A 24,152-nucleotide genomic window follows, 5' to 3' on the forward strand; every position below is an offset into this window, starting at 1 on the left:
TTCCACTGCGGGGCTGAAACGAGACGCCAGCTGTGGTACATGAGAAACAGCTGGAAGAAACACCAACAAAAATGCACAGATTATCTTGAAAGACCCTTGCAACTGAAGCCAAGGTATCACTTACTAATTTATGGGGAAGTACAGCGGGTGCAGAGCCCTGAGCTGACTCACAGGCAGCTGATCTGGTACAAGAGGGATCACAACAGAGGAGAGGAGCAGTCGGAGGCTTTCTGTCACTGCAAATAAAGGCTGAGGTGAACAGATGATCTGCCAGGCAGCCACAAAGCCGTAATTAAGAGATGCCAAAACAGCCTTTTGTCCTACAAGGGGGTGGGAAAAAGGAATGCAAAGATCACAGAGGAGATGGTGGTTCCTGCCGTGCACACAGGGGAATGGAGGAGGGAATAATCTTCCCCATGAGGAGTCATATTCAGATTGCAGCAGGTAAATGCTGCACAGAACGTTGAGTCCTGTGGTGGAGGCATGACATGGGAAAAGGACCAGATAGAAAATCACCTGAATGCCTGAAATCTTTTAGTAGGATCAGTGGTGGAGTGTTAATTTGGCAATGTAAGTACTGCCAGTGGAGCCTGGGTGGTCAGCAACAACCCACTGTCTGCACTGGTGGAAGTAAAACTGCATGTAAAATATTTGTAGGTGTCTGCAGGAAGTACCATGAGCACATTTAAGGGTTAGGAACAACCAAATACACTGCTGAAGGAGAAAAAACACGTGTGGACCTCACTTTCCTTGAAACTGGGTGTAAAAATCCTTCAAATGATCCCAAGCCACAAAAATGCAGAAACAACTTTGCAAAAACATTGTTTCATTAAACTTGTGCCGTTTTGAAGTCGTTCATTCAGCTGAGCCGTCGGTAATTAGCGTTTAAACACTCTGTGAATATTCATTAGCTTTGCCAGCCCTCCTGACAGAGGAAAATCACTCCTGGCATCCAGGAGGGGTCAGGGTCAAGGCAGGGATATCTGGGATGCGGGATATTCCCTGGCAGGGATGTCTCCTGAGGGAGCTGGGAGCTGCTGGGGTCCCTCCCGTGCGTCTCCCTGTGCTCTCCTCGGGACACAGAGCCTCAGACCAGCTCCTGGGCACAGCAGCATCAACCACATCTCCTGCTGGGATAAACTGCTTGGCCTCTGGTCCTTCCTTCATCCATGTGCCAATGGGATCACACCACACCACACAGGGACAGCGATATTGTCCCCTGAGCAAGGCAGCAGAGTTTGGTGTGTCCCAGAGAAAATCCTGGCTGGTGTTTGCTCCAGAAAACAAAATCCTGTGTCTTCTGGAAATAAGGCAGTGGCTGCTGTTATCTCCCACCTGGCAGCTCTGATCTGAGAGGGTGGGATCAGTGCACAGGAGGGAAGATTTGAGTCTGGGGGTTTTCCTGGAGCTCACCACACTGCTGAAAGCACTGGGAGAGTGTTGGGGAAGATGAAGCAGGAAAGCCTTATCAATATGATTGGCTGGCGAAAGATTTTGAGAATATGGAAACTATAAGTGAGATTGAAATGAAAGCAAGCTTTGAGATACCTCATTTACTGAACAACTGGAAAACAATGGTGTGGCCAGCTGAAGGTGATCCCCTTTTGATGGAACAACACCCTCTGCTTGCAGACAGGCCCAAGGGTCAGAGCAGACCCTGCCAGCTTGGCAGAAGGGGCCCAAAGAGGAGTTTTTAGGGTAACACAGTATGGTAATGTAATGATTCTTGTAGGCTGTATGTAAATGCTGTAGGATTTGTATATTGTACTAGATTGGTTGGTGAGAATCAGAATATTCAGCACAGAAGGTTTATTGTATTGGAAAGGGAACTTCGCTCTCTTTACCCTCTTACTCTCTGCCCCTCTCACCCTCTCTCCCCCTCTCCTCTCTCGGGCCTGCTCTGGGCTGTGTCTGGCAGCTCCCAGCAGGGCCCTGCCCCCAGGCCCTTTGCAATAAACCCCAAGTTCCAGCCCTGGCTGCAGAGATCTCTCGTGTCTGTCTGTACCGACTGTCCCACTCCCGACACTCCGACAGGACAGCCTGAACCTCCGATACCTTCAGACTCATGTCACCAGCCCTGTTTGCAAGGAGGGAATATTCCCTCCATTGGCAGTGGGGAGGAATATTTTAATTTCTAAACTAACCTTGTGTGTTATGTGGTGCTGCTGAGAAGCCACAGCCACTGAGTGCAAACATGTCATTTTTACAGTCTCTGGTCAGAGCAGGATCTCGCTTAGAAATGAAAACGTTCAGGCTTAAAATAGAAACCCACACAGAATTGTACAGCCTCTTGAGAATGGCTTTTTAGGGCTGCTGCTAAAAATGCCCCATTAAAAGCCTGTAAGGTGCTGCAGAGCCATCAGTCTGCCACATGTAGGGATTTTATGGTGGCTGGTTTTATTTCCTAATTTTGATGGACCAAAGGCTGGCGAGCAGAGTGCAAATATTCACAGTATGTCCAGTTGTCCATGTGTTTCTACCTCCTGTGCAGTGGGAGCAGGGCACAGTACAGCTGCAGGGGTGCCAGCTCAGACTCAGGCCAGCCCACAGTGCCACCTGTGAAAAATGCCAGTCACTTGTTTTTAAAATTTTAAAAGTTCAATGATAATAAAATGGTTATAAAAATAGTAATACAATTGGAGTAATCATAATTTGGACAATTGGGATTAGGACAATATGAGACAATAAAAACAAAGAGTTATGGACAGTCCAGGTACCTTTTCTGGGCAAAATAAGCCTGAAAAAGGACCCACGTTAACAGAGGACTACCCCTTAAAAGCAACAGCCTGTTGCATATTCATACACCTCATACATGGTGCATAAATTCCACTCAAACACAGGATTCTGTCTGGTCAGTGTCAACTTCTTCCTCTGAATCCTGACAGCGTCTCAGGGCTGAGTGAAGCAATAAGAAGTTCATTTCTCCTGATAATGGGGCAATAAATTCTCTTTCTCTGAAAGATTCAGGTGTCCTGTGGCTGCTGTCTCAATGCAAGTCCTCTCTTCAGAAAAAAAGTATCCTACATAGCATAGTTTCTATTTTAACATTATGTTATAACTATATTTAACACACTACTTAAGAAAATTAATACAGCATAACTTTCTAACACAACACATATAAGATTCATTTTAATATTTGCGAAAAGCCAATCATAAAATAGGCATTTTTCACACCCCCAGATTTGTTCTGGGCAGTTGGGAGAGCTGTGGTGCCAAAGCTGTGACGTGGCCACACGTGCCAGGCTTTGAAATCCTGCCAGTCCACGTGCTCAGAGCAACCAGGAGGGAAAGAGCCACCCAACATTAATTATGACTTTTGAAGCTTTGCCTAATTACATTGTCTCTCTTAAGAAAACGACACAAATATTTATGAGTGGGACTTTTAATTCTCATTGTAATCAGTGACATAAATAGGTAACACCTTTATAAAGAGTTAATAAAAATGTGTCAACACAAGCTTCAGCACAAACTATCGAGCAGTGTGCAGTAAAACATTCCAGTGTTTATTGTATTGATTGAATATTCATGAGATGCCAATTTAAATTACAGTTCACAACTGTTGCTGTGTCTAATGAATAATTTAAACAAGTGTGGCCAAAGAGATTTCAACGCTGCATTAGCAAACTGCAAGGGATTAAGCAACAGAGAATTTATAATTAGCTTTGTATATCCTATAATAAATTCATTGGAAAGATGGTTTTAATTATCCCACATGTTAATTCAGAATTCAGTGCATTAATTTTCGATTGAAAAGTAACCCTTTCTTCCCAGATATTTGGCTCTTCTTCATCTTCTGCATCTCAAGAAGAGAGAATGATTTAATTTTTGCAAATCTCATCTATCATGACACAGCATTTGTACCTGCCCATCCTGGGTCTGGAGCAATTCATTTTTTCCATTTCCAGCTGGGGCAGCTGAGACCAATGAGATCAAATCCCTTCCTACAAGCTGGATCTCAGAATCCTGCTGGAGCTTCTCCCAGACCTGTGTGCTGCTGCACTTCCTCTATGATCCACTCCTGTCTACTTGGGCAATATTTTCTGCTCCTGGCAAACGAGTCTGTGACAGTGATGGAAGTTTTTGGCAGTTGTCTCCTATAAGCAGCTTTAGGGTTTTGTTTCTGAAAGGAGGATGTGTGTAGATAACAAGTGTAAACCTCAGAGTTGGAGCTGAGATTGCTGCATTCTTCAGAGCCAAACGGGGATGGTTTTGTCTCTATTTGGCAAGTCCATAAAGGGCTTTTTCCTGGGGGAGATTGGCCCTTTTGCCCATAGGGACAGGGCTGCAGAGTCCCTGCCATTTGTCCATATCCAGGGTGAGGAGCCCTGTGCCTGTGAGGGGCTGGGGGCTGCACTCACAACGTGGCTGTGACCTTGGGAAACAAGGGACAGCAATGTCCCCAACAGCAGAGAGGCCTGAGCTCCTCATCAGCTGATGCTCAGCCCCTAGGAAGTGTGAATATTTCTTGTACTTTCCCCTCCACCTGCTCCCCCTAAGCCATCCCTTCACCTTGCTGCTTGTCCCCAAAGCCTGTCCATGTGTACAGACACAGTTGTAGCTCTTACAGAACGCCAACACTTGTGCTGAAACTCCCTGGCCAGAAAAAACTTGTCAAGTATTCCAAGGAGCATAAATCCTCACACCGCCGTGCAGCCACCCATGCTCAAAGCCTGGCTGGGGGGCTCCAAAGGTGTCTTGTGGTGCACGTGGGGGAGGAAAGCGCTGCCTTTCCAGGTGGTTTTGTTTAATTCCAGGGCAGCAGGTTAATGAGATTGCTGGGATCTGTGACTTTATCTGGAATGTAAACACGAGCCTGGCACGTGTGCTCGGTGTCTGATCAGATGGAAATGCAGACGCAGCGCCGAGCCATCCAAAATGTTTTGGTGACACAACGTGAAAGACAAAATAACCATCACTTTTTTTTTAATTGAAATGTTTTCTGTTGCATTTGAGTCCTGCCATATCCATCTAATCAACAGCCTGGCACTGAGGGGGATGTGCCTGAGCTGGAGGTGGAAGCTCCTTTGGGAGCAGGGAACACCCAGGGCTGTCCCAGGAGCCGCCGGCTGTGCTCGTGTCACTGACATATTTTCTGAAAAATACCTGTGCCAGGATTCTTCTCCTGAGAAGCTGAGAGGCCTCAGAAACAAAATGTAAACAATAATTATCTGCTACTGTAAAATGTAGCAAGTGCATCTTTAATTAATCTCATGTAAATTGTTTTTACTTAATGGCCAATCCCAGTCCAGCTGTGCTGGACTCTCTAGTCAGTCACAAGATTTTAGTACTCACTATTTTCTAACCTTCTGATGTCTCCTTTCTTTCTATTCTTCTAGTATAGTTTTAGTATTTAATTTTCTTTTAATATAATATATATAATAAAATAATAAATCAGCCTTCTGAAACATAGAGCCAAGATTCTCATCTCTTCCCTCATCCTGAGACCCTCAAACACCACCACACACTCAGACTTCCCCCAAGACTTTAATTGCTGCTTTAGTGCCTCTGTCTTCTGGGTGACTGGAGTTACTTAAGGTGATGAATGGAGAGCATGGCTGGAATGCAGTAATGTTGTTGTTGGCACGTATTGATTAAACCTCAAGGCTCAATTGATCAAGCTCCCCAGTGCTGGTGTGTAATCCCAGGGGAAAAAAATCAAGCCTCTAATGGGGTTATGCTTTACTCTTGGTTTACCACTTGGGGTTATGTGCTTTGGGAGGGAAGGAAGTGTTTGTGATGGCCTGAATCCCTGCTGTAACCAGGATTAAATGAGGACTGGCAGTAGGAACACTTGTTATTGTGGCAAGCCAGTCCTGGGCAGACCCAAACCTCATTTAACATGGCATATCTCACCTCCAGGAACTGAGTGCCTGTCTGGGTGTTAGAAGGAAATAAATGAATCTCTGAGGTGTTTGTTATCCATTATGAGGAAGCCAAGGAAGACAGAGATGCTGCTGGACTGAATATTTTTTCCCTGGTCTCCCTTAATGCACTACATTTAATCCAATAAACTGCATTGCACAGGGCAGGCAGAGCAGCAGCTCAGGTTAAAGTTGTGCTGGAACCTAAGTGAGCACTTCCTAAATCTGTATGGCTTCCATTCTGCATTGATGTAGATTTTGGCCTGTCTGTAACTTGGAAGAGCAGTTGTATTGGCTGGCTAGGAAATGAGATGGGTTTGCCATTGTCAAGACTCAGAACAGAAGTTACAGCATCTGACTCTGGAGCTTCCCTTCCCCCTTCCCTCCTGCAATTAATTTTGTATGTACAGAGTGATTTGGGCTTTTCACACCTAATTTAAGCGTGTTCAGCATTTGCTGTAATTTAAGGCAGGAAGATAACTGGCTGTGCCTCCTGGTAACATCTGTGTGATGCAGGGAGGTCGTGGCACATCCTGCAGTTCCCCCCTGCAGGCCAAGAGCATCACTGTGCTGGTGGAGAACTGGTGTGCTGGAGGTTCAGTTTTGCCTCATAGTGCTCCAGCTTTGAAAATCCTACAGGTTCCCAACCCATATTGAGCCACAGAGCCATCCTCCTTCCCTGCATGCTGGTATTCCTGGTATTATGAGGTCCTTATGAAACACTTATTCCAAACTAACACAATAATCCCAGCAATATCTGCCTGCAGAAGGAAACTGAGTGGGGGCAAAAAGGGGGCAGCTTCTTGCAGATGTGCACAGGAGCTGTGGTTTGTGTGCAGATGTGGGATCAGCACTGGGAACTCAACTCTTTCTAATGCTGCAGCGTTTCTTATGGTGTTTGAAAAGTGGGCTGTGAGACTTTGCAATCAAAAAAAAAAAAAACCCATTAAAATTCATTCCCAGAGTTTAATCCCACTGGGATGAGTTTTCTATCTAGTCTTCCCAGTTTCCTGTTGTGTTCTAAAATTGCTTCTTTTTGCCTTCTTCTCCTTCTCCTTTTTTTTTAATGCTCCATGCAATAAAACGTGGATGTCTCTCATTACCTGTGAGTCTATTGCTTTATGTGAATGCAATATCTAAAATGTGTGAAAAGAGCCAGGAGAGACAGAAAGCAAAGGAAAGCTGGGAGTGCAGAGAGGCTTCAATCAGCTGCACAAGCCCAGGGAGGGGGCAGTAAATGCTGGGGGAGATGAGGGGGCCAGTATTGGGATAGGGGAGTGTTTGAGATGGGTCCCATAGGAGCTGGAGGTGCTCTTGCCAATGTGAATTTTTATCCCCCTGAGAAGGAAACACCTGGATTTACACAATCCAGCACCTTCTGCAGCCAAAGAGAAGATTCTTGCTGCCCTGCCAGGCTGGGCATAGTTCCATGATTATCACCAGGGGTGTGCCAGGGTGCTCTCCCTGGGGAAGGGCTCAGTGTAATCCTCCTTGACAAGGACACACAGCACAGCACACTCTGGCCCTGCCCAAGCTGCTTCCACAAACAAGAAATTAAATTACTGGCCCCCTAACCCACGTGGAGCAGAACTTTAGTCCATCTCAGCAGTTCAAAGTCCCATAAGGAGGCTGAGCTGTAACACAGCATGTTAAACATCTAATAACACCAAGGATGTGGCAACCACCAGGAAAATCAAACCCCCCAAGAAATCTCTGTTGAGCTGAAGATGGGGAAAACTTTCTGTCTCTGGTGTTTTCCTGCTTTTCCTTATGTTTTTTAATGCCTAGGGTTATTTCCGTGACACCAGATCTCTGCTTCTCAGCAGTTTATTTGTGTCTCACATCCCATCCTTGGCCTGTGGGATGGCTTTGCTGGGCAGGTGATGGTGCCATGGAGAGCACAGCTCAGCAGGATCCTCAATTCCCATTCATGAGCAAAAGGGCGCCTCAGACACGAGCCAGGGACCACCTCTAGCCCCACACCACCTGTGGAGTGTCACCCCAGCCTTGGAAGCAGCAAGTTCTGTTTATCGGGGCACTTACTGTAGAAGCTTTTAACACTGACTCCGTGTTTCACCAATGTCTTTGGGATTCAAAGGTGGAAGACAAAAATGAAAGAAAATCTGATGGATAAACAGGTCTGATACTGAAAGATATTTTCCCCTTGCTTGGGATGGTTTTGCCTCACCATTACACCCAAATAATGCAACAAAAATACTCCATGATCAGTTTGTCTGCTCCTCCATCCACCTCGAGTGTGGAGACAGAAATCCAGATTAAGGAAATAATTCTGGATGGGTTCAGGGCTGATGCAGACCCTTCTCAGCTCCCTGCACCATCTTGGCCCCCTCAGCCCCTCACCTTCACCCATGGATTTTTATCATCTGCTCCTTTTGCTTCTACTCCCCTCCACAGCTGCTTCTCCCTGTCTTTCCAATACACATGTATGGGCTGTGACAATTTTATTAAGTTTTATACCCCCCATGGGCTATAAAAAAAAGGGGGTCAGGGTCTGCTGCTGTTTAATTACCTCCCAGTGCCCATTCCAGGGAATTCTGCCCCAGCTTTTGGTGGTGGTGTTATGGTGTTCTGCCTGGATGAGTATCAATTCCCTTCCTCTACAAATGGGTTTTGCAAAATCACTAAATAACGTGTTCAGAAAACAGGCTGGAAATTAATGGGATAGATTATTTGCAAACATGTTCACTGAATTATCAGGCTTGTTCTTTATCCGTAAAATAATGCACTTTAAAAAAACATGGAGTTTATTGAAGATGTTATTTACAGACAGTTCTCCAGCTGGGAGCTGCAGGAGCACTGATGGGGCACGTGCACAGCCCAGCTGCTCTCCCAGTGCCAGGGGCACCCTGATCCTCCAGATCACTGGATCCTGGGATGGCTGGGCTTAGAAGGGACTTAAAAACCAACTGCATGCAGCTCCAAGCCCCATCCAGCCTGGCCTTGGGCACTGCCAGGGATTCAGGGGCAGCCACAGCTGCTCTGGGCACCCTGTGCCAGGGCCTGCCCACCCTCACAGGCAGGAATTCATTCCCAATGTCCCATCCATCCCTGCCCTCTGGCAGTGGGTCTGGGGTTTTTGGTTGTTAATTGCTGCCCCGAGATGTGCAGGGTGTCTCTGCTTCGGTCCACACAACTGAAGAACGAGTCTGGACTCTTCACCTTTCGGTCTTGAGGTTGTTTATTAGTTCTTATCTATAAAATTTTCTTTCTGCCCAGCAGAGATCTGCTCAGCAGGGCAGCCATAGGCACTCTGACCACCCCCAAGGCGGTGTTGTCCTTTTATACTACAAACTACGTATAACTTATTTACACTTAATGCCCAATACCTATCACCTGTGTTAGACAGTGAGTGCACTTCTACTCTAAACCAATCCCAAAGTGCCAACATCACTGCAGAAAATGGAGAACACGAAGAAGAAGAAGAAAGGCTGGACACGCCCTGATTCCTCCATCTTGTCCCCATAACCCCCATACCAAAAAATCCTAAAATCTACATTTTCACCCTGTGATCATTTTGTTATTACACCATTCAAACCTCTGTGACTTTCTGGTCCTCATACAAGGCTGGTAACTTGCTCCAGGGGTCAAAATCAAATCCTCAGGTGCTCTGGGCTGTGTGCCAGTGTCTCTGAGCCCCCCAGCAGGGTCCTCAGCAACTCTGGGCACCCAGAGGGATGTGCTGAGTTCCGACAAATGGGAGCCATTCCCTGTGTCCTGTCCCTCCATCCCTTGTCCCCAGTCCCTCTCCAGCTCTCCTGGAGCCCATTCAGGCCCTCGAAGGGGCTCTGAGCTCTCCCTGGAGCCTTCTCCTCTCCAGGTGAGCACCCCCAGCTCTCCCAGCCTGGCTCCAGCCCTTGGAGCACCTCTGTGGCCTCCTGGGTCACTCCAGACTCCACCTCCTTCCTTCTTTGGGGTCCCCAGAGCTGGGGACAGCTCTGCAGGTGGGGTCTCACCAGAGCAGAAGGAACATGCTGCCTGTCCTGTCCCTGTCCTGCTGCCCTCCCTGTGGGATCACCCCGGGCTGCAGTTGGGTTTTTGGCTGCCAGTGCTCATGGACAGGTCATGCTCAGCTCCTCATCCACCCAGGTCCTCCTCAGGGCTGCTCTCAGTCCATCCCCACATAAACACAACTGGGAGAAGCCCTGGGAGCCTTGTCTGGGGACATTGTGGGGCTTTAAGGTGAAGCTTCATGTTTGAGAGCATTGCACTTGAAACTGCCAACATTCATTGGAGAGATCAGGGGTTTATTTAAAGCACTTAAAGCAGAAAAGTTTCTTTTCTCATATTTGTCTGCTCAGGTTCCCTGTAAGCCATCAGGCTGAGCTTGTCTGTACATGGCTTCTGATAACTGAGGAGCTCTGCTAATGCTGGTATTTAATAATTTAATAATTCCTGGAATATTGGGGGAGCTCTGGGGGACTAGAAAAGAGCTAATGTGCAAATATTTAAAAAGGGAAACAGAACAGCCCTGGTAATTACAGACCTGTCAGTCTGTCATCAATCCTCAGCAAAATAATGGAGTGGCAGATCCAGGCCTCAATTAATAAAGAATTAAAGGAAGGTAATATAATTAATGCCAATCAGCATGGGCTGATGGAAAACAAATCTTGTCAAACTGACTTTATATCTTTTTTGATGAGATTACAGGTTTGGGTGATAGAGGTAACAGTGTTAGCATAACACACCCAGACATCTGCAAGACTTTTGACTTGGAAGAGCAAAATTTTTTGAGGAAGTTGAACAATGCAAAGCCAGTGTTGCACAGGTTTGGTGGGCTGGTTGTCACTCTGTCTTGCTGGAAGGTTTTTATGTTTCTGCCAAAGGAAATAATGAATAATTTCATTAAACAATTGCCAGTGGAGTTGGCAGCAATGCTGCAGGGAGCAGGAAGGTGGCACAAGGCAGAGAGGCAGAAATTTTGGCATGGCAAACAGATCCCCAATAAATAATGTGTGTTTGGAAAACAGCATTGCCCCCCTTGCAGGAGCAAAAAAGATCTTTCAAGGTGATCTTTTTTGAGGTGGAGCTAGAGGTGGTCCCTGGCCACATGTCTGAGGTGCCCTTTTGCTCATGAATGGGAATTGAGGATCCTGCTGAGCTGTGCACTCCATGGCACCATCTCCTGTCTTTAGAGATGGTGGCTCTGGAAAAGGGCTGGGAGATGTTTTGGGTGGATGCTGCTGAGGGAGATGTGCAAAAAGCATCCAGAGCAATGAACAGGGTGGGGAACATGAGAGAGGGCAGAGCTCTGTGTCTTTGGCCAGGGCACGAAGGGAATGGTGCTCTGCAAGTGCTCTGGGGATGGAGAAACTGTGAGAGCCCTCCAGGGCTCGGCTGGGAGCTCCAGGGATGGGCTGTGAGCTCCAGGGATGAGCTGTGAGCTCCAGGGCTGAGCTCCAGGATGGGCTGTGAGCCCCAGGGATGGGCTGGGAGCACCAGGAATCAGCTGGGAGCTTTAGGGAAGGGCTGGGAGCTCCAGGAATCAGCTGGGAGCCCCAGGGATGGGCTGGGAGCTCCAGGATGGGCTGTGAGCTCCAGGGCCGAGTTCCAGGATGGGCTGTGAGCCCCAGGGATGGGCTGGGAGCTCCAGGAATCAGCTGGGAGCTTCAGGGATGGGCTGGGAGCTCCAGGAATCAGCTGGGAGCCCCAGGGATGGGCTGGGAGCTCCAGGAATGGGCTGGGAGCTCCAGGAATGGGAGCTCCTGGGCTATGACCTCCAGGGCTGGCAGCACAGGTAGGCCATGGAGGCATTCTGGTTGCTCAAAGGATCAACCACAGAGCGATGTGATAAGTGCACCATCCCCCTGGGCAGGTTCTGACCCCCACAGGGAGGAGTTCCCCTCCTTGCCACCCTCCTCTCCCCATCCCCTCCCTGTGTGGTGCCCCATGGGCTCTCAGAGGTGCTTTAGATCCCCCATGTCACAGCCACCACCATAAAAGCAGCAAAGGTCATGAAACCGAGGGCAGGGGAAAGCTGTGCCTTTAAACCTGCCCCAGGGCATGTCTGTGTCTCAGAAATGCTTTCTAAAACCACAAATGTGGATTCTTCCTCTTTGCTGCCTGGCTCTGAGTTCAGAGATGCTCCTTCAGATCATGTTTGCAAGCTTGAACCTGTAAAACCTTTTTTTCCCACTGTGTTCAATGAAGACAAACTGTAATTTCAAAATATATCCAAAAAATTTCCATGTGCCCAAACCCCCAAATCTGGCACCAGCAGTTCCCATGGATTCCTGTGCTGCTACTGGGCCCCCCCATGGCATCCTGGTGGAGGTCCAGGTGCCCAGGAGCTGGCTTAGTCCCTCTGGGAGCTGGACACAGCCAGGAGGGATGTGACAGCCACAGCTGGGAATGCCAGAGCACAGGGAAATCCTCTGCCCTGTGATAAATGCCCCCCACCTCCTCCAAAATAAATTACTTCCTTTTTAAATCCTTCCCAACCGCTCCCCTCGTGTTCATAATAGGATGATCGGTGGAGCCAAAGATGTGGCTGTTACTTTAAAGGATAAATTAGTTTGACTCTTAACTCAATAATTAAAACTGTTATGGCTATGAGCCTGCAGGGATAATGTACTATTATTATAGTCATTTGTTTCAATTAAATGCTTACTGATTTTACAATAGCAGCTGGGCACCTGTGTGAGATAGCTATTACTCTGAACAAGACATCTCAAATTCCAGCAGAAATTTGTCACTGCACTAAAGCATTTTACACAGACCATGAAAGTTTATTAGGAGCAGTTACAAATCGGGAAGAGGAGGGGTAGTAATTGGGGATATATTTTCTTATCAGCTCCTCTCTCTCCTGCTCTCTCTCTTTTTTTAAGTAAATCATCTTTAAGTATTTCAGCTATGGTGATGCGTTTACATTGAAACTTCAATACAGAAAAAGCCTGCTGGGAAAACTTTGCTTCAAAGCTGTTCAGCAGATAATTCCTCTCCCTGGCTGATTGTGATTATAATGGAATGGCTTCTTCTTGGGAACAAACTCAACCAAGGAGAGGAAGCTGTGCTGGGGATGAGCCTGCTGGCTGCCCCTGGAGTTGCTGCTTGCCTTGCCTGGAGAGGAAGACCCTGGGTGAGGAAGGCTCAGCCCACCTGTGTTAACTGACCCTGGGAAGGGTGGTATTTTATTTGCAGGGATGTCCCAACAAAGGCAGGAATGATGAATCTGACTCCCTGTTCTCAGAAGGCAAATTTATTATTATATTATATTATATTATATTATATTATATTATACTATACTATACTATACTATACTATACTATACTATACGATACTATACTATACTAAAGAATGCAGAAAGGATACTGACTGAATGCTAAAAAGATAATAATGAAAACTGGTGACTCTCTCCAGAGTCCTGACACAGCTTGGCCCTGACTGGCCAAAGAGTGAAAACAACTCCCAGCAGAATGCAATGGGACAATCACCTGTGGGTAAACAATCTCCAAACACATTCCACATGTGAGCACAACACAGGAGAAGCAAATGAGAGAAGAATTGTTTTCCTTTTCTCTGAGGCTTCCCAGCTTCCCAGGAGAAAAATCCTGGGTGAAGGGATTTTTCAGAGAATGTGAATGCCACAGGGTGGGAGTCATGGAATCATGGAATGAGTTGGGTTGGAAGAGACCTTAAAGACATCTCATTCCACGCCCTGCCATGGGCAGAGACATCTTCCACTGTCCCAGGGTGCTCCAAGCCCTGTCCAGCCTGGCCTTGGGCAGTGCCAGGGATCCAGGGGCAGCCACAGCTGCTCTGGGCACCCTATGCCAGTGTTTAATACCCTCATCATAAAAAGTTTCTTCTGTACATCTGCTCTGAATCATCTCTCTTTTAGTTTAAAATCATCACCCTGTCACAACAGGCCCTGCTATAAATCCTGTTTCCGGCTTCCTTCTAAGCTCCTTTAGGCACTGGAAGGGGCTCTCAGGTCTCCCTGGTCCCTTCTCTTTTCCAGATGAGCACCCCCAGCCTGGGGGTGCTTTTTACATTAGAATTTTGGGGAATAGTGCATTTGAAGCTGGGCTTGGCACATTTGAAGCATTATCTGTGTTAGCAGAGCACCCCAGTCCCCAGCTGGGCTGTTCCTCATGGCATTTGTCACTCCTGAAATTCCCCTTCTCCTCACAACGGACAACATGGACCATGTGCTGTTTGTCTGCCTGTTTTTCTCTCCTTCTCTGGATTAGCTGGAGCATTTATGGGCCTGATATGCATATTCATTAAAAGAATGGAAATATTGTGGGGAAAAAAGGAGCTGTCTTTGAGTTAGCACAGCCTTTGGGAATCTGCTAAGTAAGATGCACTTAATTACTTCAGCTATGACTGCATCACATTGCACTCTGGGTTTCCTCTGAGATGCAAAACATGAAAGATGTTTGCAGCACAGGCTGCAAACCCATCCTGGGCCTTTTGCAGCACCTCGTGGTGAGCTTGCAGTGCTGAATTCCTGGGATGGACATGGGGTCTGACCTGCCTCTCCCAGCCTCTGCTCCTGGAGAAGGAGCCGATCACATTTCTGGGGATGTTTAATTCCACTGTGTTTCCATTGGGTTCTGTGGGGCAGGGAAAGGCATGGGACAGCCCCACTGAGCCCAGGCTGGTACTGCATCCCACAGGAGCAGGCTGTTTTCTTTCACACAGCATTTATTACCTCCTTTCACTTTGGTTTGCCGTGATCACAGTTTCATTCATCATTTCCTTGGCTAATTAGGCAGTTTGCTGCAGGGAATCATCTCAAAATCCTGCTCCTGGGGGTCTCTCTTTCCTTGGGTCTTTTTAGGGGGGATCACCTGCTTGGGGTGCCCCTGAAATAGCTCAGTGTCACCAGGATCCTGCAGTGGGAAGCAGAAATAACCCTTTCCCTACCTTTGATACTATTTAAGAAGCTCCAGTGCTGCACACAAACAACTCACCTTCATTTTCACTCCAAATATTTTACAGCTGGAAAACTCAAGTGGCTTTTCCACCACTCCTGGGGACACCAGGACCCGTCACCAGGAGTGATGGGGAGGTGGCAGCCTGGCATGCTGCTTCCAAAATTGCTTTAAAAAACATAAATAAATAAAGGGAAATGGAGAGAAATGCAGTGAGTGCCAAATGGTGGGGGCAGCTCCTGGTCAGCAGGGTGCATGTGAGGAGCTGTGCATGTCCTGCAGAGCCTCCTGGACTGGGGGAGAAGAGATGGAGATGTGGGAGAGGGAGAGAAGCACCAACAATATTCAATTAAAACCAGTTTTTTATCGTACAATTGTAGAATGCTTTGAGTTGAGAGGGACCTTTAAGCCCATCCAGTGTCACTCCCTGCCATGGCAGGGGCATTTCCACTGTCCCAGGTGCTCCCAGCCCTGTCCAGCCTGGCCTTGGGCACTGCCAGGGATCCAGGGGCAGCCACAGCTGCTCTGGAAAATCTGTGCCAGTGTTTTACCACCTCCATTCTAAAAAACTCCTACATTATATCTAACCTAAACCAACCCTCTTTTAGTCTAAAACCATTCTCCCTTGTCCTATTACCTGAATAAAGGTCTGTCCCCATCCTTATTATGGGGTCCCTTTAGTGATGTAAGTTGGGAGAAGGCATTTAGGCTAAGATATCCTTGGAAGAAGAATGTGCCAGGAAAAATGCTGTCTCTGCTACTTAAAAGGGTTCTGTGATGGGGCTGTTATGAGCATGGGGCTTCATGGGGCTCTCTGAGCCAGGCTCAGGTTCCTGGTTTTTCCTACAAATTTTCAGAGGCATTTACAGCATGTGGCCCATATCCATAATTGCACTCCTGGACTTGTTCTGCTCTGATGCATAAATAACATGCACTGTAAAGAAAAGTGCGTGATTACATATTTAATGGATAAACAGAGCTGTTGTGGTCCATTGGCCACATAATAAAAGTTTAAAAAAAATTGTCTTAATACAGTATTTCCTCAGGAGACTACTGTGGCTGAAACGTGAGCAAGCTATTTTAAATTTTAGAATTTTTTAAGCCACATCTCATAGCCTGCCCCATTTCTCCAACACCCGTCTTCTAAACTTTCCCTTCATTTAAATTTAAAATAAGGACAATAAATTATTCTTTTTCCTTAGCAGCTGGCAGATCTTCTCCAACATGAAAGGTCTGGATTAAACTGACGAAACCCAAGACAAATGTACATTTTTTTGGCGGGGTTTGGGAATGGCTGGCTGCTCAGCAGATGGGAGCTGTGTCCCCACTTTGCACAGTCCCTGTCTCACCCAGACCATTCCCATGACTTCTGAAAATTCAGTTTAAATGCAAAATTTACATCTCTGGTGCCTCCTGTGCTGGCCAAGCCTGGTGTCTGTCTCCATGGGTGCATCATCCTCGATGTCTTTATGACCAGGACAGCCAGAGTTCTGCAGTAAGACACATATTCAGGTTTCAAGGGCACATTAGAAGGTTTTAAGGGCACACAAAATTTGCCATAGTTAATCTCTATGCCCCTAACCAAAGCATATTTAAGCTCTGTGCCCCTTTGCCTCTAAGCAAAGCCAGCCCTGCTGCCTCCTTGACACCACCAAAGCCAAGGGCAGCAATTCTGTGGCCCCTAAGTCAGCCTCAGTCAGACTCTGCTGTTGAAATGCAGGAATTTATTTAATTCCTGTGAGTTCAATCCCTTCACTTCACAATTAATTCAGGAAAAGGGCAGATCCAGGGAAAGCTGTTCTGCTGACACTGCTGGAGAGTCCAAAGGAGAGCAGAACATTCTGTCTGTGTAAAAGTGTGGTGTAAAGCTCTTGATTCCTGACCTGCAGCAGTAAATCTGGGTTTGTGTTTGGATTTATGTCCTCTGAAGCCTTTGGAGGCCTCACAGGTCTTCCCTGGGTTTCCTTCTGTGTGTGCTGCTGATGAAGCTGGCAAAGCTCCCCTGGTAACAAGGGATTGCACCTCAGTGGGCTGATCAGGAGCTCAGGCCTTTAAACTCGTGTTAGCATTAATCAGATTAATGTAAAAGGGGAAAAGTCTGGCAAGTGTTTCAGGCAGGGTTTGCCTCCCTCCCACTCCATGGCTGGATGAGGCTGTGCAGGAATCAAGCTCTGCTAGATCAGCAAGGAGGGATCCTGGGGGAAAATGGGGTTTTGGGGAAAATGATTCAAACTGGGAATGGGGTTTTGATGCAGAAAACAGCAGGGTTTGTCATCTCATCTATCTCATCTCATCTCATCTCATCTCATCTCATCTCATCTCATCTCTTATTTGCTTCTTGGTGTAGAGGGGCTGGACCTGCTGGAATGGGTCCAGAGGAGGCCATGAAGATGCTCCAAGGGCTGGATCCCCTCTGCTCTGGAGCCAGACTGGGAGAGCTGGGGGTGCTCACCTGGGGAAGAGAAGGCTCTGGGGAAACACTAGAGCCCCTTCCAGGGCCTAAAGGGGCTCCAGGAGAGCTGGAGAGGGACTGGGGACAAAGGATGGAGGGACAGGACAAGGGGGAATGATTTTAATTTATAGGAGGGTAGGTTTAGATGGGATATTAGGAAGAAATTCTTCTTTGTGAAGGTGGGGAGGCCCTGGCACAGGGTGCCCAGAGATGCTGTGGCTGTCCCTGGATCCTTGGAAGTATCCAGGGCCAGGTTGGATGAGGCTTGGAGGAGCTTCACTTCTCCTGGTGAATTTGCCATAAATTGCTTGTTTATGAATCTTTTTTCAGACCCTTGATAGGTGCCAGCCACCAGTGGTCCCTGAGGCAGTCAGGGGCACCTTCTGGGCACACAGCCCCACACACAAAGCTGATTTAGCACCTCTCTGTTTGGCTCATGGGCACAGAAATGGGTGCACAGTGCTCAGCCCTCGCCTCGTTTGGAAGCGAGCTCAGGGAAAACTTTCCCAGCCATGTAGAACAATTTAAACCAGAAATCAACCTTAAAGTGATTTGGCAGTATGGAAAATTAATAAATGGATGAATGAATGAATTTTGTAGTGACAATGATCTCCTCCTCCCTCAGATCCAGGAGATGGTGCACTCGGACGCCACGTCCTACGAGTCCAACCGCCAAGTGCCGCTGCTCAACCGGCCCGGCATGCTGGGCGGCCCCATGGGCGCCCTCAGCCAGTCCCAGCTCATCTCCCAGATGGGCATCCGGAGCGGGGTCACCCACGGCTCCCCCTCGCCCCCGGGAAGCAAGTCTGCCACCCCATCTCCCTCCAGCTCCACTCAGGAAGAGGAGACCGAGTCGCATTACAAGGTACGCGCGGCCGCGCCGCATTTGGCGCTTTTCAGGGAGGGGTAAATTGTGCTAAATAAAATCACAGATTTCTGGTATTGTGTGTGTGGAAACCCAGGGCACTGGGAATATTTCTCTGTCTGCTTTGGGGTGTCCTGATCCCCAGGGGAGCACTGACTTTGACCCTCGTTCATGGAGAAAGTTTCCTAAACTCCAGAATAGACTGGAATCCACTAGGATGTGGATTCTAGTCTATAGAGAGTATATAGAGAGTATATAGGTGTATAGAGAGCAGTGTAGGTGCATCACTTGGTGAGAAATTGAGGTTTTGGGATTTTTAGTGTGTTGTGGATGGAAGCAAGATGGAGGGCACAGGGTGTCATCCTGGGTTTCTTCTTCATGCTGCTTCTTCCTTCTTCTCCATGGGTTTGGGTGGTATTTTGTAATTGGGCAGAAAATTCTGCATTGTGAGCTCTGTGGGATCAGTTATTGGGTTAAAAGGGAAAATAATCCAGGTGTCAGTTCTTAATTAGATAGTTTAGTCTTAAAAGATCTTGTAACAAGAGATTGTTGGCCATTTTGTGCCCTCTAATGAAAAGCTGCAGAACTCACAGTGGTGAGACTGTTTTGCTGATAAGAAATAATAAACACCTGAATCTGAACATGAATTACTGTTTCAAGTGCCTTCAATCCAGACCCAGAGAAACCCACAACTGGTACCCCCACAGTCTTGTTTTGACATTTATAGTGGGAGCCTTTCCCAAGGATGAGGGCACTGTTCCCAGCGCAGGGTGAGGCCCAGCATGGCAGGCTGGCACTCACCCAGCAGGTTTGGAGATCAGAGTTGTTCTTCTGCCCTCACGTTTTACCAGTTCCATCAGGCCACAGATTTCCTGGGATGATGATTGCCATGAGCAAAGCAACTTCAGGGCTAGGAGTCTGCAAAAGCTTGGAGCTAAATTAGATTTCTGGTAGTGGGTAGAAGAGACTGAAACAGGGAAGGAAAATAACTCATGGTGGGATTTAACTGAGCTCTTTGGACATGGCTTGCTAAGGAGAACAAAGAGGAATTCAAAGAATCTTCTGCCTTTTAGTTCACCAAGGTGGTGTTTTCAGTGGTCAGCAGTGTCCCAAATGGTCTCTACAGCCAACACAACTGCTGCTGAGTGTAGCACCAACAAACCCAAGGAATTCCTGGGGGTTTGGGCGCATCTTGATTGTTGTCCATCTCTGTCCAAGTGCACCAGCAAAGCCAAACAACATGTGCCATGTTCCAGGAATCTGTGGCTGTTATTTACTGATGGCAAACTGCAATCACAGTGCCTCTGTGCCTGCAGGTGAATTGCTGGGCTCCCTGGGGACTTTGATTAAAGCCTTCCATGGAAAACCTCCTGAAGGCACTGCTATTGTAACCTTGTCCCACCCAAATAGATGTTGTGACAGGGTTTGAATGTATAACCAGAGCAGCAAACAGTGCATGGGCTGGAAAACTAGGAAAATTATAGGACAGAGCAAAAATCTTTCCCTTTTCATGGAAATCCAGGAAAATGGATTCCCATAAATCCTGTATTTTTTCATCCATTGGCAGATTTCACTTCAGATTGGGGTATTTCAAAGCTGAGTGCTCATGTGGGTGGAAACACGGCTTCAGTGGGTAAAACTGTACAAAAAAAAGGATACATGAGGTTAAAAACAAATGGAATTTTGGAAATTCTGTGATTCCACATTGAGGGAACACTGTGGGAGGGGTTGTGCTGTTGGATCCCACAGCCTGCCATCTCCCAAAGCTGCATTACAAAGCTCCAGGCTTTGTGCACCTGGGAGCTGAAATCTTCCATGTCAGGAGAAAATGAGTTCCAGTGTAGTGACACACCAGCTTCTGTTTTTATACCTCCACCAGCATCACCCAGCTTTCCTGTCAGCCACCCAGGAGTCCCTGAGCAGGGCACAGCTTTGGGGCTGGATCTTCTGCTTCCCTGAGCCAGGGGTGCCCATGGGGTGGGAAATCTGGAGATGTCCAGATGATGACAGCTTGCAGAGATTAGAGTTTTTCCTAATCCTTAAGGCAATCCCTCTCATTGTTCTGTCCTGTAACCCCCCAGGCTGGTGGGAGTGATATTTGAGGGAGGAGGAGATGGTGAGTATGAGGAAAGCAGCAGACCCACACTGTGGCCTGCAGGTTTCTGTTTGCTTTCTCTGTCTGCACAGCTGCTGCCTTCACCCATCAGTCACTTTTCCACGTGACCATTGAGGGCTTTTCTGCATCAAAACAACATCTAACAAGCAGAAAATAATCCTGTGAGCTAGAAGGTCACAGGTTAAAGAAATGAGTCCTTCAGGTCCTCTGAGCCAGGGAGCTTTTGGATTTTAGAGGTCTCTGAGCCTCACTGGTGTATTTACCTGCTTCATAGCTGGGGGGTGGGTGCACATGACTGGGAGGGACAGGTGGGCACAGCCCAAATTCCAGCTGGGTACAGCCCAAATTCCAGCTGGGTCAGTGGTCACTCTCCATAGTTATTAAAATCACAGTGTCCATGATGTTCCAGCTCTTCCTGGGTTCAACATCTAAGGCAGCACCAAGTTTTGGGATCACCTCCTTGCCCCAGTCCACATCTGCCACCAAACAGACCTTCTGCTGCCTCTCCAGGGCAGCTCCAATGCCAGTGGCCACCATGGGCAGGTGGCCAAGCTCTTCCTTCCCCCCCAGCCTCCCTGGTTCCCTTGACCATGGGGATGATCCTTGGGGCTGCAGATGCTCTGGGCAGTGAGGCACTGGCTCACTGGGGGTTGACTTCAGCCATGGGTTGGTCAAAACTCCTCTGAGGCCCCAGCCCAGGCTGTTGTCTCATCCCACGTGTGTCACACCTGGAACACCCCATGAATACCAAATCCTGCTCTGCTCCCTGCTGCTGTTTTCCTTAAATCCCATGTGCTCTTTTGTGACCGTGGTCACAGGGGTTTTCAGGTGAAGGAAGAGACGAGAATATTGACTCCATGTTCAGAAGGCTTGATTTATTCTTTTATTTTATATATATATATTACATTATAACTATACTAAAAAGAAATAAAAGGAAAGATTTCCTCAGAAGCTAGCTCCCCTAAGAATAGAAAAGAAGAGAATGATAACAAAAGGCAGCTCTCTCAGACTCTGTCTGAGATAGCTCTGTCTTGACTGGCCATTAATTATAAACATTCAGGATGGCCCAATCAAAAATCCACCTGTTGCATTCCACAGCAGCAGATAACCATTGTTTACATTCTTTTTTTGGGGCCTCAGCTTCCCAGAAGGGAAAATCCTAAAGAAAGGATTTTTAGTGAAAAAGATGTCTGCGACACTCTTTGGTGCTGCCTGAGCTGTAAATGCAGCTGGGGTTGTGCTGTTCCAGCTCCTTGGCCTGGCCAGTGGCTGTGTGGGAGCAGGTTCTCCACGGCACTCCACTGAGTCAAAGGGGATCACAGTTAGTTAAAATACCATCCCACTTCCTAATGGGCTGAAAGCCTGTCATGCATTTTTTTTTCCTCCTAATAAGCTGGCCTTTCACCTCCAGGCCTCCCATTCAAGCCCAATTGGGCAATTTTAAATTAAATGCAATTTTTGTGATCTCTCTGCTCATTCACTAATGGTCACTGTCTGTTTGACAAATGTCACTGCGCTGATACTGAAATTAATGATCAGTCAAGAGCTACAGAGTGGAGAGCAGGAACGCTGCTGCCCTTTTCCTCCCCGTGCCTGGCCTTTGCCAGCTGAAGGGAAGCCTCTTAAATCCTGGCACTGCCAAGCACATGCTCAAATTGACCAATGGCACATGCTCAAATTGACCAATCCATCAGGAGAAGGGGCTGTTTGTCCCCAGCTCAGTTGGAATCATTGTTTTCACAAGATCTTGATGTTTAGAGCTGTGTCTTTCCAAGTTATTCAACAACCTGTGCAGCTGATGGTGGTGCCTTGAGCTCAGGGCTGCAGGTGGAGGGGCTGGTGTGCTCTTTGCCCTCAAGGGTGCAGAGATCCAGCCAGTGCTTCCATTCTCTGCTATCTGGTGTATTTAGGTTTTCCTTCGCTATGAAATAAGGGCAGTGGTGCTTCCCTGTAGTGCCACCTTCCACTGGCCACATTAATGCCAGTTGAGAGCTTTGATGGGTAACCAAGTGTTTTCCAGGGGTATTATATTATATTATATTATATTATATTATATTATATTATATTATATATTATATTATATCATATCATATCATATCATATCATATCATATCATATCGCTATACTAAAACTGTACCAAAGAAAAAGGATACATCAGAAGGCTTCACAAGAATGATAAAAAACCCATGACTGACTCAGAGAGTCCAACACAGCTGGCTGTGATTGACCATTAATTAAAAACAATTCACAGGGAGCCAATCAAACATTCACCTGTTGGCCCAATGTCCAGGCCACATTCCAAAGCAACAAACACAGGAGCAGCAATCAGATAATTATTGTTTTCATTCCTCTCTGAGGCTTCTCAGCTTCCCAGGAGAAAATCCTGGGCAAAGAGGATTTTTCAGAAAATATCATGGTGACACCCAGATCAGTCAGAGGAGTGAACAGCACAGGCAAAGCATTTAATTGGTGTGATTAAAATAGTTCAATTTTGGATGTTTTTCTGGATAGGGCACATATATGTTAGCAGGATAGAGCAAATTTTGGACGACCCTGTTGTGATATTTAATGTGGTGCTGGTGCTGCTTGGTCAGTGCTCAGAGCCCTCCTGGAATGGGGAGGGAAGTGAGGAGCAGATGCAGAGGGGGCTCAGTGGGGTGGAAATCAGAAACCATGTGGAAGCCAAGTCTGGAAAATCCATGGATTGCTAAAGCAACCTAGCTGGGAAAGCAAAGCAGGTGGAGAGGTTCCAGAAAAGGATCAAGGAGTGAGTGAGCTGGGAAGGAGGATGGGGAAGGAGAGTGACTGAGGACTGGAAAGCCTCAGGTTTGGAGCAGGGATGTCACAATAGGACACGAAATGAACGATATGCACACACTGAAATGTCCAAGGTAAAAAGAGCATAGTTTATTTCCAAACTCCAATATTTATAGACTTTCAAAAGTGACCATGGATTGGAGAATGAAATTGCCACCTCTCCAGCCACACTGGTCAAACCAACAGTCCATCAATTCTCTCCTCCTCCAGAAAGGAATGCAAAACAATCATTATTTACATGAAAAGTGTGTGAGAAACTCCACTACAAAAATGTAACATCAGAAGGCTTAAGAAGAAATTTAGAAGAACAGGGTGACAAAGGGACAAGGGGATGAACCCAAGCTATGAGCTGCTCTGAGAGGAGACACCACAGCAGGCTCAGGCACCCACCTGCAGTTTGTGCAATGGTCCAAGAGGCTCCTGGGGGACAAAGAGACCCCAGAGCTGCTGCCCCCCTCCACACTGGAACATCTCCACTTCCCATTCCCTCTCTCATCTCCTTGGCTCAGCAGCTGTAGCAGGGGCTGGTATCAGACCTTAGCTAAGCTTCATCTCTTGCTTTTGCAGGCTACTGGAGAGAAAAGACCCTCGACAGACCTGGGCAAAAAGCCCAAAAGCCAAAAGAAGAAGAAGAAGAAGGACCCCAATGAGCCCCAGAAGCCTGTGTCAGCCTATGCCCTGTTTTTCAGAGACACACAAGCAGCCATCAAAGGGCAAAACCCCAATGCCACCTTCGGGGACGTGTCGAAAATCGTGGCATCCATGTGGGACAGCCTGGGAGAAGAACAAAAGCAAGTGAGTAACTGAGTTATTTATTTTTGTCTTTCAGCTGTTGAAATGTGTATTTCCACGGTGCAGGAATGTTCAGGGCAAGGCCAGGGGCTTCCACAGGCTAAAAAGCGGTTTTTAGGAGCAGTGCTGAAATGCCCATGTGCAAAATTGCTGTTCTAGCATGGGGAAGAGCAAAATTTTTATGACAACTAATTATTCTTGATAAGTTCACACTCTGCACAGCCATCAGTTGGGCTTTCCCTGACGTGGGGAGGGTCAGGGAGATGGGAGATGGGTTTGTATTTGCTTATTTACTTACAAGGAGTGACAGCCAACAGGCTAAACACCATTAACTCCCTGTGCTGCTGGCTCC

The 24,152-nt window shown here is 47.3% G+C and overlaps 1 protein-coding gene across 1 annotated transcript in view; it reads left to right on the forward strand.

Moving 5' to 3' along the window:
* TOX2 (TOX high mobility group box family member 2) overlaps nucleotides 1-24,152 on the forward strand; it is a 172,785-nt gene that overhangs the window by 125,297 nt on the left and 23,336 nt on the right. The window contains exons 4-5 of the mRNA XM_054274919.1: nucleotides 17,836-18,075; nucleotides 23,576-23,803. Of these exons, the coding sequence (XP_054130894.1) occupies nucleotides 17,836-18,075; nucleotides 23,576-23,803 (468 nt within the window). The remainder of the gene's footprint in view (nucleotides 1-17,835; nucleotides 18,076-23,575; nucleotides 23,804-24,152) is intronic.

Source organism: Melozone crissalis, unplaced genomic scaffold, assembly GCF_028551555.1.
Source record: "Melozone crissalis strain CALT ecotype California unplaced genomic scaffold, PUWL_Pcris_2 ptg000017l_1, whole genome shotgun sequence".
Classification (NCBI taxonomy): domain Eukaryota; kingdom Metazoa; phylum Chordata; class Aves; order Passeriformes; family Passerellidae; genus Melozone; species Melozone crissalis.